The 15,499-nt window shown below is 40.0% G+C and overlaps 2 protein-coding genes and 1 non-coding gene across 3 annotated transcripts in view; all 3 read left to right on the top strand.

The window, feature by feature from the left end:
- Positions 1-6,564, top strand: part of fam20cb (FAM20C golgi associated secretory pathway kinase b) — a 56,435-nt gene extending 49,871 nt beyond the window's left edge. Inside the window, exons 5-11 of the mRNA XM_073489124.1 lie at positions 868-983; positions 1,619-1,799; positions 2,407-2,516; positions 2,684-2,765; positions 3,296-3,355; positions 3,495-3,645; positions 4,723-6,564. Of these exons, the coding sequence (XP_073345225.1) occupies positions 868-983; positions 1,619-1,799; positions 2,407-2,516; positions 2,684-2,765; positions 3,296-3,355; positions 3,495-3,645; positions 4,723-4,839 (817 nt within the window). The 3' untranslated portion in view covers positions 4,840-6,564. The remainder of the gene's footprint in view (positions 1-867; positions 984-1,618; positions 1,800-2,406; positions 2,517-2,683; positions 2,766-3,295; positions 3,356-3,494; positions 3,646-4,722) is intronic.
- trnar-ccu (transfer RNA arginine (anticodon CCU)) lies at positions 253-325 on the top strand. Its single transcript has one exon. It is a non-coding gene; the product is annotated as a tRNA-Arg (tRNA).
- Positions 6,565-12,701: 6,137 nt separating the features above from the next.
- foxl3 (forkhead box L3) lies at positions 12,702-15,469 on the top strand. Its single transcript, XM_073490342.1, has 3 exons — positions 12,702-12,808; positions 14,313-14,481; positions 14,681-15,469. Exons 1-3 carry the CDS (start codon positions 12,702-12,704, stop codon positions 15,152-15,154), a joined length of 750 nt encoding a protein of 249 aa, XP_073346443.1. The 3' UTR covers positions 15,155-15,469.
- Positions 15,470-15,499: the final 30 nt, after the last annotated feature.

The following is a 15,499-nucleotide window of genomic DNA, read 5'->3' as shown; positions in this document are numbered from 1 at the left end:
TGAAGCAAAGACACAAAATCACAGCAGCCTCATAAGATGGAATAGAGATATTGGTTCCATATATCTGCAAATATGTTTGTCAGAAAGCTGAGGAAGTTAAAAGTGTGTTTGATGGAGAATGATAGCCACATAAAAACCACAGGGAGGTTTACCACCATGTGGTGTAACTGGCAAGTCATTACTTATGTCACAGTGCCCCCTGTTGGCTGTGATGTGGAATTACATTATTATAGTATGAGCTCAAATGCATCTGCCCCAGTGGCCTAATGGATAAGGCACTGGCCTCCTAAGCCAGGGATTGTGGGTTTGAGTCCCATCTGGGGTGGGATTTCCTTTCTTACTACTCTTGCAGGAAGTTGTTCAGCACATACATACGTCTGTTTGCTCTCTAACATTCCACAAATATCTAAAACAAAGCAACATTTTCAGGGCTTCAGCCAATAACAACACCTGTCTCCTAATTCAGTTATACTTTGAGCATGATTTTGTTCCAAATCGGTCTCACAGTCTCATTCTTTATCTACACTAATCACTATATTCCGGTGGTTTTCAAAGTCTGACACTTGAGATATGTTTCTTAACTTATATGTGTTTACAATTTGGCAAAATGGCACCATTAAAAGTATGCCAAATTATCTATTAGCTGCTCCTGTTTGCACTGTACTCATTCATGTACAGACAACTATTACTGGATTATTTTGATGAGGAAGAAAACAAGTTCTGGAGCTACTTTCGCTACTTTTATGCATGATTCATGTCTCCCGTGGTTCTCTCGCACCCCCCTATGAAGGCGCACCTCACACCTACAGCGTCTGCTGTACTCTGGAGGCATAATGTAACCCCTCAGTTTGTGCCTCTGTCCTGTAGGGTCCTGGACTTCCGCCGAGTCCCTCCTGTGGCCGGCAGGCTCGTCAACATGACGAAGGAGATCCGAGACGTCACGCGAGACAAAAAGCTGTGGAGGACCTTCTTCATTTCACCAGGTACGCACTGTAAAAGAGAGGGACGCATCGGAAGCATTGAAAACTTTAATCAAGATGGTGCTATACTGACCTGGACCTGACCTATACTGACCTGGATGACTGAGAGCCTTCATCAACATTTAATCAAGATATCATGGGATTGATTTTTACATCCGCAGAATTGATAAAAATGCTGCACAAATGTCAGTTCTGCTCTTTATAGTTAGGTCACGTATACAAAACATCCATCCATGAATAGAATTTATGAGATGATCTCAGAAAACAATATGTTATTATTGCCATCATTTTTCTGATGAAGAGTTTCCTTCTTCATAATGTAGAGAAAAGCTCCTGCTGTGCCCTGAGTTATTGGAATATTCATTTGCATGGGATTAGTATTATCAGGGGATTTTAGCTTGAGCAAAGCACGACAGTTAATTAGCGATGCAACCTTTACTGTACTTATCATACACAAGGAAGTTTTTTACTGGATTAAAATTACTGACAGTCTCAGCAAATCATACAACTGATTGAATGTCCCCAGTTCATTTCAATCTTGAGAATATAGTTTTTTAATATATGTGCTGTGAATTTCAAACGGGAGTACTATAATAGAGTAAACCTAAACAACCTGTGTTCCTTTTTCCAATTCTCAGCCAACAACGTGTGTTTCTATGGAGAGTGCTCGTACTACTGCTCCACTGAGCACGCTCTGTGCGGTAAACCGGACCAGATAGAAGGATCCCTGGCCGCCTTCCTCCCAGACCTGGCCCTCGCCAAACGCAAGACCTGGAGGAACCCGTGGAGACGCTCCTACCACAAACGCAAGAAGGCAGAGTAAGAGATTGATCCTGCACTCAGACAGGGCAGCTATCAGAGGATATTCATCACACCCACTGACCAGCGGCAATATCATGTAAACAACAGACATGTAAATAGAATAAAACTGTACAGATCATGCCACACTTAAGGAGTTTTCTGGTAAACAAACATAAGTATATTTACATTCTGTTTTTCTTACTTAAACACCTCCCGGAGGTCTAACAACCGTATTAAATGTTATTTTGTTTTCATAAAAAAAATGATTTTTAAATTATTTTAAATACTTCTTTGTTTACATCTATGTTTGCTAGCTTACAGTCTTCCTCTTCCTCACTTTTGCTCGGCATCACTGTCAATTAGTGGAAAAGCATTTTCATCAGGAAAGTGTATCACTTGTGCACATGCGTACTTGTGCATGTAGAAACATTTCTCCTTAGTGCTACTAGTGGCCCAAAACTCCACAGGGTGCCTCTAGCTGCAGTCTTGTTTTGATTAAAAAAGAAAATCATCAAATCATCATCAAGTAAACAACATCTCAAAGGGGAAACAAACAGGTTTTGTGATGGTTTTGCAAATAAAAACGAGAATGTGAACGAGACATTGTTTGATATGTCACTTTCAGATGGGAGGTGGACCCGGACTACTGCGAGGAAGTCAAACAGACTCCACCTTATGACAGTGGGACACGACTTCTGGACATCATGGACATGACCGTCTTTGACTTCCTCATGGGTGAGTTGACGACACAAACAACTACAGGTTTTTGTGTAAAAAACATTATTGTGTGCATGCACACATGTATTGTAAACTACATGATCACTCATCTGTATGTGCTTTCTTTATTTTATTTGGCCTCCATTTCCCTCTTGGCTGAATTATTTACGTGTATTCCATCACAGGAAACATGGATCGTCACCATTATGAGACGTTTGAAAAGTTTGGAAATGAGACTTTTATCATCCATCTGGACAACGGCAGAGGGTAAGTCAATGCATTATAGTCTGTTGTCATTCACAACTTTCATAACTCCGCTTGTTGGTTCAGCTGTAACGTATCAGTGTATATAGATCTATAATTAGAAAAGAAAAGAAAGAAAAGAAAAACACACGGTATTAAATGGTCAAATTAAGTAATGAAGACAAACTACAGCTAAAGAAGCATCTCCTGAAGAAAATCATGTTTATTGGCATACGTTTTGGATGACTTTTAATCAAACCTTAAAGGTCCATTATGTGGGATTTAGCAACATCTAGCAATGTTGTTGCAAATTGCAACCAACTGAACACCCCTCATCTCACCCTCATCTACGGTGGCTGCTAAAAAACGTGAAAGCCCCTCGCTTGAGCCTCTGTTTGGCTTGTCCATTCTGGGCCAGTGTAGAATCACGGTGTTGCAACATTTGATCCTTTAAACTTTACACAGTGAACGTTGCAAACAGTAAAATGTGAGAAAAATATTTGAATACTAGTGATCACTTTCAGAAACATCCATTCTTTTATCTTTCACTGTAGCTTTGGAAAGCACTCCCATGACGAGCTGTCCATCCTGGTGCCACTGACCCAGTGCTGCAGGTAAGGCTTCTTTGCTGGTGTGTTGATGCAGCGTAATAAGAAGAGCGTGTAGCTTTATTGATCCTCGTACAAAATATAACCAGGACTTTCACGTTAGCCTTCGCTGACTGTTTCCCCTCCGGCTGCTCTCTTTCTGCAGGGTAAGGAAGTCGACCCACTTGCGTCTGCAGCTGCTGGCTAAGGAAGAATACAAGCTGTCCATGCTCATGGCAGAATCCCTGGTGAGGGACCGCCTCAGTCCCATCCTCATCCAGCCACACCTGGAAGCCATGGACAGACGACTACGCCTGGTCAGTGCTGCGTACAGCACCGCTAGTCTATTTATCTTTAGGACTGAGATAAATCTGATCACATTTGAGACGACAGAAATGCAGAAAAAGCTGAAGGGCTCACTGACCTTCTAGCAGCACTGCACTCACTTTATACAGTGTTTAGTCTCTGAATCTTTAAAGTTATCGCTTAACATTTTAGGATTATGTTTATTCACTTCATTGCCCAGAAGATACCACTTCCATTTGTGACTTTTAGCTATTTAAAGGTCCCATATTGTTGAAAGTGAGATTCCCATGCCCTTTTATTATAAAACAGGTCTAGCTGCAGTATGAATACTATGAAAGTATCAAAACGCTCAATCCACAGAGAAATGCACAAAGCCTGTATTCATGAACTGTGCCTTCAAACGCACCGTCAGGATTTCCATAAATCCTCCCTGCCGTGGTTTAAAACACAGACAAAGCTGATGCTGAAACACAGAGTGTGTTGCCTGCTCAAGCCTGTGAGAGCTGACCAATCAGACCAGGCTGAGCTAAAATGGAGCGTCCGCATGGAGGGTGAAAAGAGGTGCTGCAGCAATGGACAGTGTGAGAAAAATAATGTGTTTTGATATTTAAAAAACACCCAAAATTAAAGAAGGAACCTGAAAATGAGCGTTAAATGGGACCTTATAGTCTGAAAGTCATTAGCTTAGCTTAGCATTGCACTATCCTACCACCACCGTTTCCCCACTTCTGTTTTTGTACAGATTAAACAAACAAGATATAGCATGTGCTTCAGAGGTGCTCGTGGGCTCCCTGGGTTGCTGTAGCTGTACTGTAGCTTCCGGTCTTAATGCTAAGCTAAGCTAAGCTAGCCAGCTGCTGACCATACCTTCATATTAAGTGTACAAACATGTGTGGTATCAATCTTCTCATTGGAATCTGGGCAAGAAACTGAACTAGTGTTCAACTACTCTTTGAAACATCCAGGAAAAATATGACTTTTTGAAAAAATTGCTTTAACCTTTTTTGACCTCTAATAGTAACTATAAAGAATGAAAACAGCTTTTCTCCTTCCTTTAACCTTTTATCTTTTCTTGTCATTGTCACCAGGTGCTGAATGCAATGTCAGAATGCATCGAAAAGGAGGGCTACACTTACGTCGTAGAGGACGACCTCCAGGGGCACCAGGGGACAGACCACGCCCACACCGGCCCCCGGCGGAGGTAGCTGTCTGAGGGCGCTGGCAGCTGGATCTGACTGAATCCCTGGAGATAGGAGATCCAGTCTTTCTCTTAGAACTGAACTGGCGTCCTGTAACACAGATGCTCTCCATCTGTGCTGAATTTCTCAGAGGGCTTGATTTTTTTTCGTTGCTGAACTCACAGTGAAGCCCACTTGACTGAGGTTAATATAAGCTGTGTGGAAGAAGTGGAGGCCTGCTGGATAGGACTTTGACAAACAGTGAAATGACTGCTCGAGACGCAGGTGATGTCGAAGACTTCTGGACGGATCTGGGTGCCGGGCCACAGACTGAACTGACCCAGACTCCTTAAAATATCCGCCCCTGACTCTAGTGTAGGATAGTGTCACCGCAGCCGACCCGAACACCCACCGACCCACCGCAGCACTACCAAACCATGAAAGTCTTGCAAGAGACGCCTTCTCTCTGTCTCGTTCAGGACCCTTTTTTGAATTCAGTGAATTCTGAGGGACTTGTATAGAACCCCTCCCCACCGCCCCTCCCTCCCTTCACAAGCTGAATTATGTGTTTATACGTATCGTCGGTATTGCAAGTGTTTCGGTTCATGGTGGAGGAAACGGTGGAGGTTGACTCTCGTTGTCTTAATTATCAAAATGATGTTTTATTGATTTGCTGAAAAAAAAGTGTTTTATTGCAAAGTGTCTTTTTTTATATATATTTTATTTCTGCTGAGCTGATTCAGCTTCTATCATTGGTATTCAAGATGGAGATATTTGATCGGAGTGCAGGTTTACTCCTGGATTTGTCCTTTAATTTTGCCCATAAATGTTACTTGTACTTGAGAGAGTATTTATTAAAAAAGAAAATCATATTTATTGTTTAAAATAAATCATCAACATCACTTTTCTTTTGTTCAAATGAACCATTTGAATTGAATTTTACATCACAGTGGTGTGCTTCCTCATTTGTCCAAAAGAGGGCAAACTGAGCACATGCAAAAGTAACTACCAGGTCGGTGCCTCTCAGTCAAATAAACCCTCTCCATATTTCCAAGCATCAAGCTCGCTTTAAACTCAGTTCCTAGCTGCCACAAGTATCGGTTAAAGTCAAATGAGCAAGTCTGCGCCTGTGTTTACAACATTTAACCCAACTACTGTTTCTATTTCTTTCAGCGCGACACATATGAGGTTAGATTTATGGTACCAAAAGCCAAATGTGACACTAATAGTTTTATATTATTGTTTTCTTTGTAATATATTTGATGTCCAGATGTTGCTGTTGTGGAGAGATTATTTTTCAGGATGTATATTTCATTCATAACCGACAGCTCATAGCGTAGCTGTCGGTGTCAACGATTCAGTCGCTGGCTGAAAGTTAATATATACAGTAGGAAAATCTAGTGCCTGTGCAATGATAGAAATACTTGAATGTCTGGTTTCATAGCGGAAAGGTTCTGACTCCTCCAGGATACGAGCTCTAGAGAAGTTAAGCAGGTCTACATATACGTGTGTGCTGACTCCATCTGTTCCATAAGGGTTTTATTATACAGTCTAAGTTCCCATAGTCCTGTGTCAGGTCAGTACAGTGTGTCTGGACGTATGGGTGGATCCACGGAGAACCTTTAGATGATGTGTTCTTTAAGTGAAAATGCTTCTTTTTTTTATTCAACTCATTGTTTCTGTGGGAATCTTTGTTTTTTCATTTCTTTGCATCATGGTAAAAGTGCAATAAAACAAAATAAGCAGAATAAAGTCGTGATTCAGTGTTTTCTTCAGAAGGAACAGCCTGTGAGTGTGTCTTAGTTTAATATGAACATGTTTTTATATTGTTTGTGAAGAGATGATTCATATTTAATCATCATGGAAGACAACAAAAATAATGTAGTTAGTTAAAACATACAATCGGTGATCATTCTTGCTTCTTAAAATATGAATCACTGTAATGGAAGCTCAAAGGTGACGAATTATTGAAAATAAGAGATAATATAAATTTGAAAATGGTAATATAATTCCACATTAGCATTATCATTTTCTACACATCATAAATGTGGAAAAATTACAACCAAAAAGAAAGTCTTTTCCAGAAAATTTCTATTCTAACTCTACAAGACTTGAAAAGTAAAAGTAGTTCTTCCTGTGCCTAGTAAATTGACTTGAATGTAAAATCAGTGAAGTACCCCTTTAAAGGAATACTACAGTAAGTACCTACAGTAGTTACCATTTTTGACTGAATCTAGTGACAGTTTCTTCTTCCCTCATTCAATAATCAGACACCTTCAGGACAAAAGCAGAAACGTAAGCAACATAGTAACTAGTAACTATAGTTGTCAGATAAAAGTAGTGAGGTAAAAGTAAAAGTACAATATTCAACGCTGAAATATCGTGGAGTAGAAGTATAAAATAGCATCATGTTATATACTCAAGTAAAGTAAAAGTACCTCAAAATTGTACTAAAGCACAGTGCTTGAGTAAAGTAAGGCAATGTAATGTATGAAAGACAACAACATAAAAACATGTCTCAAGAGGACATTATTGTTGCAGGAGCTGCTGGTAAAGATCTGTACAGTGTTTAAGGAAGCTGTTTCATCTCATTAACATAATCCTCCCTTGTGCTGTACGGAGGACAGAAACTGACAAAATAAAAAATACATAAAGAAACAAGTGAACGGCTCAATAAATAATATGCCAAAAATAATACTAAGAATAAATGTAGGCAATAATTGATTTTTGATCTTGATGAATTTATATTTCAGCTTTAACCTGCTAATACTATGTATTTATTTACCTTTGTATCAATCTAAACTATTTTTTTACTTTCTCATTTAATTTTCTATTTTGTTTTTGAATTTATGTATTTAGATATGTATTCATTTCTGTAAATATTTCAGTATTCCACTCCCTTTGCATCCCTTTCGTTTTTTCCACAAACTTGTTTATTTATGTATCTTCCTTTTTCATTTCTTCTTCTCTTTGAACGTCTCTTCGAACCTTTTAAGTTTCCTGACTGCATCTTGCACGGCTGTGACATTATGTGACATTATTGAGCTTACAAAACAACGCTGTCTCGACTTTTGTGTACTTTTTACAACACTGCCTGAATTAATAATACACATTTTAGATACTTTAGAAATGGAACCTGGACATGTTTAGCCTAGTTTAGCATAAAGACTAGAAGCAGGTAGAGACAACTAGATTATATCATTAAATTAAATGTCAATCCTGATAATCTGGGTTTGTGTCACAACAAACAACAGCGATGGGATATCATGTTTTGAAGTTGTACTGAAGGTGTAACTTTGTTTTGTAAAACTTAATGGATGCAAATAGTTTATTAGTTAATCTTGTGTTTGTTTGTTTTTTACAATTCTTGGCATCCTGTGCCATTGATGACTCCACTTTGAATAAATAAGTTCCTCTGTTGTTAAAAAAACACTGCTCAACTGCAGCTATTAGCTCCATAATCACAGTCGACCCGTGAGTCGCCTGTGATTATGGAGCTAACAGAACACCCAGGTGAACTCAGGCCTGTTCTGCAGCTCTTATCTGCAGCTCTCGGTGTAATTTGACAGTGAATGGTGGCAGTGAGGATGACTGCACAGTACAGTGCAAAGGAAAATGGCCCTCAGCCCCAGATCTGTGTATAAGCATGTTTACAGTTCCCAGTGCACTGTTGTGTTTTGATAACCTTTCCTCGCAGAACAGCCCCCGGAAAAGCTACTTGGTTGGTTTACATAAATGCATGTACACACACACACACACACACACACACACACACACACACACACACACACACACACAATCACTCACAAACGCAGGCAGACAGAGCTATGAATGGAGGAAGCGGAGTCTGAGACAACCATCAGAGGGACAGAGAGTGACCAGAGGAGAACTAAGGGCTGTAATCAGCGCGGCCGGCCGCAGACAGGACGCCAGAGGAAGCCTCGTCATGGGAGTGAACCATGAGGTGCTTATCAGATCTCAGTTCAAACCAACCTGATACGGTGACCTCCTCCTCTCCTCTACACTGCCTCCCTCTGTCGGTTTATTTACAGCTTCATATGAATCAATCTGTTTTTCCTGTCTGGAACGAACAGGCGTGAGCTCACTTTTGTCAGCGCTTGTTAAAAAGAGTCAGTTACTTTCGAGAAGAAGAGGTTGTGGTGGAACGGATCAAGGAAAAATGTGAATAGATGAACCCAGTAAAGTAGAACTCATTGGTGGGAGAAGTACGCGGATCCTTTAAAGGTGCACTATGTAACTTTTTTGTAAGAAGTTTAGTTATATTAATAGCCTGTTTTGCTTCAGTGTTTAGAAAAACAAATGTAAGTATGACAGCCAGAGCGCCATTTTGCTCGGTAATGCTAACAAATACAATGCAAGGAATTCCAAGGAAACAAACGACTGGCCCTGGTCCCGCCGACCTCGTGATACCATATTCCCAATCTTGACCTTGAGCTGCACGGCTAACTGAGCTAACAAGCTAACGGCAGCTGCAGCACTTACTGTAGCAGATGATATGCCGCCCTCTTTTTGTTTGGAGCGACCTCAGACAGGTGGCCATTTCTTACATGTTGCACCTGTAAGTGTGAACTGATTTATTAATGATGAGCATCAGCAATTCATGATACACCCTGCATGAATTCATGCATTAAATCATGATGAGATATGCATTAATTAATCATAACATAACTATGTGAGGCATGTTGGTTTAGCTTAGCTGGCACCAAAAATTTGATCAAGGTAGGGATAAGGGGATTTCAAAATGTAAAGACAAAACAGAACACATGGTGACGTTTGCAAAGAAATGGACATTTTACAAACTTGAAAAATACTTTTATTATGTTGAGTTTTTAACTGTAGGAATTAAACTCCCCTTAAAACCTTTAAAATAAACGGAGCGCACGACCTCGGTGTCCTCACTGGTAGCTGTGGCTCTGCATGGTTACACCCACCATCATTGATTTTACCTGTACTGCACGTCTACACCACAATTTCTAATGTAAAGAGAAGACAAACGAATTGCAGCGATTTTCTTTCATGCTTCGAGAGGCACTGAAGCTTTTTATGCATCCACTTAAAAAATCTGGGCCTTCACCTTTAATTGAGTACAGCGTTGACCTTTTAGCTGCTCCATTAGCCAATCAGGAATAAAGAGAGAGCTGCTTTAATGTCTCTGGGTGGACCGATGCACCTCCGACAGGCCTCTCCTGCAGCAGCGGGGCCACACACAGAGGCTGGTCGGACCTCAGGCTGTTTTCCCGGCCTCTGTCGCCTCACGGGAGACCTCCAATTGCCCCGTTAAGAGCCCTTCAAAATACACATCCCCCTGTTCTATAGACGCGGAAACAATTTATGGCCATTAGAGAGCATTATAGATAGCATCTAGAAAACTTCCCGTTGTTGACTAAACGTCTGCCAGAGTGGACACACACACACACACACACACACACACCCCAAAGAGTTAGCGGAGAGAAAAAGAAAACAAAGATGCAAAGGATTGTTTGTTGGTTTGGAGTGAGCTGTTTTAGGTACAGTTAGAGAGATTAGGCTATAAAAAGAAGCAAAATAAAACATGAAGGCGGTCTAGAAGGTTCTGCGGACCACCCAGAATCCTGCTGGAAGTTTGGGCAACAGTATTACAAGTTGTGGGTCTATTTGTAAAGATAATCACTGTATTACCAAAGACATGCAGCCACATCTGTTTTCTGGATCTTTTTTGTTTGGATTATATTACGTTGTTGTAACTTGGTGAGGTTTGGGTCATAACTTTAAATCACGCCTTACACACATGCCGGGGTTGCTATGTCACAATGCAGACATCATCGTTTTCAATTTTGATTAAATGATTAGCAACACTGACAGCAGAATTAATGTGTTTTAGCATGCAGAGAGAAAACAGAAACCTTGTTACATTACACAATGATCTCTAAATATTTATGTTTTTATGAAAACATATCAGAGGCACTGTATTTCTCAATGTGTTTTACCGGATACAGGAAATTATGAATGATGCATTAAAGTAATCCTGTGTGAAAATCCAACTGCTATCTAATGATTCACTATGATTTTTAAAACTTCAGATAATTTATGAATAAATAACAGCAAATATTAGGCTGGACTAGAGAGGCACAGTGCTGAAAAAGTCTATCCATGTCAAGTAAGAAAATCTTACCAGGTTTCTTTGACCTGATCTTCATGTCAGGACACTGAACAAATAGCATCGGCAGTGAAGACAGTTCTCGTCTTCAGTGGTTTCACTGTTGCAGGACTTTCTGAGGTACTCACTAAAGCAGAATGAGTAGACATGTCGAGTTTTCCAATAATCGATTGGTTGATCTGAGCAAAGACAAAGACGTGCGTGCAGGTCAAGGTGTCACTATGTTTTTATGGTCTAACCACCCTCGATGATGTTACCCTCGTAACATAATATCTAAAGTTCAGTTTTTCACAGAGGTGTTTGTCTACATCAGAGGTATAACATAAATGTGCTGATTCTGTTCCCACAGATATCCTAAATGTCCCAACCTAACCAGAGCACAAGCACTGAGTTGAACCTAAAGAAACATATTTCAGATTTCATAAAACGTTTTTTTTTTACAAAATGAACCAAACACAAGAGGAATACCTTGGGTAGATAATAATCAGAATACATATGAAACTTTAAACCTCAATCCAACCCTCTCCAAACTAAAAAGAAATCAAGTTTAAATGAATAAAGTACATCTTTGGATTGATGGCAGAAACAACACTGAATAGAAACTCTGTTGACTCATCCAGCTCATGAAGACTTAATAAACAGTTCCTGACTGGTTTGGGTTACACTCAAACAAACTGCTCCTAAATTTGAGAGCAGAGTGCGGTCAGGTTGCTTTGTGGGTAATGTAGGCTCAAGGAGGAGGACAAGGAGGAAGAATGCATGGATTGAAAAAGCTGATATCTCTGGTTCTGCTGCATTTATTTCAATATTTTTTTATATTTTTGCCTTTAATGGAGTTTAAGGTTAAACTGGTGCATTACTCTGTTAAAGAGTTTGGACCGGGACCTGTAAACTGACCAAAAATAACCTCCAATTATTGCTCAACAAGGGCCATCAGATCTTGTAAATACAAATATAAAAAGGAACAGAGTGTCCTGCTTAGCCCTAACAGGCACATAGCTGAGAGCAATTTGGGGGGAACTGAAGCCCGAAGCCCACTTGCTCAACATTTACTCGACATTTCTGAGAGGAAACATCCTTCTACTCCACTGAATGTAACAGCTGTCGGAGTGGTTTTAACTTCACAGAATTAAGTTTTAACTGCAAAAACATGGACTATAAATACAAAACAATAGAGCATTGTCAGAAAGCACACAGCTGGAGCATCTTCAATACTAAAATAAACACTTTTTTTCTGACTTCTTTTATTACAAACCTTTTTGAAGGCTATATTTCATTATATGTGCGTGAGACTTAAATGAGGTACGGGTTTAAAGTGTATTAAAGTTTGAAATACACCAAAAGAGGTAAATCTGAAAGATGTGATACAGTAGGCCACCTTGAATAACCTAAAAAATGTGCAGTGCTGGTGACAAAATAAATATGAAATCTCGATTTGCAAATCTGAGACGTGTAGTTGAGACAAACAGTTAAACGCCGTAAACACAAGAGCTACAAGAGCCGACAGAGCTCAGAGAGGTGGTCCTGAGTCTGGAGACCTGCAGCTGGGACGAGGACGAGGAGGGGCAGAGGAGAGGGGGGCTGCATGGAGGCAGCCGTCATCAGCAGAGCTCAGAGTGAGTGTCAGCTGGCCGAGCAGAGCATGGTGGCAGAGCAGAGCAGCAGGACAGGGGGTTGCTGCTGGGCTTTGGCCAGGAGAGTCACACTGTGGATCACACACCGAGCTGTAGATATGTTTGATAACTCCAACTACCCCTTCAACTGTTTCAACTACGATGGAGACGGATACCCTTCCTCCAGCACGGATGAAGAGAAGAAAATGTGTCGACCTGCGTACAGGTATGGTAGATTTTCAGTTTTTAATATTTCTTTTTTTTCTCTTTATTTTATAAACTTTGAGGAAGCTGTTTAACACGATGTTGTTAACCAGTATTTTGTAGATTTTGTAACTTGATACAAAGGAATTAGAAAGACACAATAGTGAGAATGCTGATGCAGTATTTCCTCATTTTTAGTTTTCCTTAAAAAAGTGTAAAATGACCTTTGTTTTCCGTATGATTTGGGCAAAGCAAAACAAAAAGCTTTATCTTTGAAACCTTGTTCAGTTTTACCAGCATACACAAAGTGTATCATAGTTTTTAGCATATAAAAGTAATCAAAAATCAACTTCCCTTTAAGAGTCATATTTATAAAATATAGTATGGTTGACTAGGCACAATTTGTTTGCATCATATGTTGGAGATTTTTTTTTTTTAAGAATGTTATTTCATACATTTTTGTCCCAAATATGAAGTAACATAAAAGGTGAATTGTGAAATTAAAAATGATATCCAAAACCTGCCATTCCCTCCTCACTAAGTTAACCACGATGTTTTGAAAGAGCCCCATAAAACCTCAATAAACAAACCTAACATTGCTCAATCATCTTGACACTGCACAAAGTTGAAATATTATGAGAATTGCTCATAAACATGATGTTAAACTGATGATGAAGGTCGGCTCCAAATAATGACGCCGTACTTCTCGTTGGGTTCTCAGAGACCACAGCTGTAAAAAATCAAATACATTTTAATATGTTCTATATCTGTAATTTGGCATTGACAGTAACTCTTGTGTACCACAAATAAGTCCATCTAGATTTCTGTTATTAGAGGATTTATAAGAGTTTATTCATAAGAGGTCTGATGCACAGTAACATCACTATTTAAGATATCAAACTGTACATTTCATTTTTGTCTCTGTCTTTTAAAAAACTTGTATATATATATATATATATATATATATATATTATATATTATATACAACATAAAATATATTATTGTCTCACCTTCATCAAATTCTTTAGTCTAATTTGTTATTGCAATGGAAAGAATCACCACTTCATTATTTTTCTGTATATTAGATCTGCAACAAACACATTTTTCAAAATAAAAAAGTAAACATTCTCTGATTTTAGCTTCTTATATGTGAATATTTTCCGGTTTCTTCACTCCTCTATGACGGTAAGCTTAATATTTTTGATGAGATGTCATCTCGGGCTTTGGGGCACATTTCTCATAATTTTCTGACATTTTAAAGACCAAACACCTAGTCGATTAATCAAGAAAATGATCGACAGATTCATAGACAATGAATATATTAATTCGGGTTGGTTTTAATTATTGAGGTCAGAAGAAAAGATAAACATTTTCAAGGAAGGCAGTTGGTAGATTTGCTTCACACATACAGAGGGAAAATAAGAGAAGGTCAACAAGGGTTAAGAGTCTTTATCATGTGTTGTCCTATTCTAACTTGTCACATTGTGTTTCTTGATTGTGTGTGTGTGTGTGTGTCTGTGTGTCAGCTACATAGCTCTGATAGCCATGGCCATCCAGCAGAGCCCCGAGCAGCGGGTCACTCTGTCGGGCATCTACGAGTTCATCATGAAGAGATTCCCTTACTACCGCTCCAACCAGAGAGCCTGGCAGAACTCCATCAGACACAACCTGTCCCTCAACAGCTGCTTCATCAAGGTACAATACAACACTTATTACATCATTTAATTTGTACACTTTTTTTTTCTTCATTGTTTTTTTGTCATGGTGCTTTTTATCTTCTTTGTAGTAGAGAAGTAGAAATAGTTGTAGTTTAGAGATCTTTTTTCCTTTCCTCAGTAGTTTCTGCATGTGTAATACTTTTTAAAATCATTATTATTTGTGATATTCCCCACAGGTTCCTCGGACAGAGGGCAATGAGAAGGGAAAGGGAAACTACTGGACTTTTGCCACCGGCTGTGAATCCATGCTTGACCTGTTTGAAAACGGCAACTTTCGGCGGCGCCGTCGCAGGAGGAACATGAAAATCGGCTTCCGTGATTCAGGAGAAACCCCTTTCCACCCTCTGGAGAGCCACAGCAACCAGCACGTGCCCGCGGCTCGCCGCCCTGAACCCGACTCCACCCTCTGCCCTTTGAACCCCGACAGGCCGAGGCCGGGCCCCCAGCAGAACCACCTCATCCCAAACCCCGGGCAGCAGGGGAAACCAGAGTCAGAGATCAAGTTTAGCATTGACTACATCCTATCCACTCCGGATCCACCCCTGCCTGGGTTCAGATCCTCCCACGGCCCCGTTCATATAGGCCCCACGGGGCCGCCCATACATGTTGTGGAGCCCCAACATCTGAACCTGCACTTCTGGACTCTGTGAGAGGAGAGACTGGACTTATTCCTTCATTGTTGGCTGTGTCCAAAACTGGGAAGTACTGTGAGGACATCCGAGGACAGAAGAGGAATTTTACTGACTTGAAAATGTAAATGAGGAGCAAAGTACAGAGGTACAGTATTATATGATGGGTTCTCTTCAAACTTAAAAAAAAGCATCTAAATGTGAAGAACGCAGCAAATAATTCATATTGTCATTATCCTGTGTGTCCAGTGCCGACATAGACTAGTTTACAGTATTCTCTATATGTATATACACAGCAGCTGTGAGCACAGGGGTGGTGAGGTGAGACAAACTATCTTCAGAACACAAGTTGAGAGGAATTTTCTT

This window comes from Pagrus major, chromosome 20 (assembly GCF_040436345.1).
Source record: "Pagrus major chromosome 20, Pma_NU_1.0".
Lineage (NCBI taxonomy): Eukaryota > Metazoa > Chordata > Actinopteri > Spariformes > Sparidae > Pagrus > Pagrus major.
The sequence above is the reverse complement of the archived record's forward strand: the minus strand, read 5'-3'. Positions and strand labels throughout refer to the sequence as shown.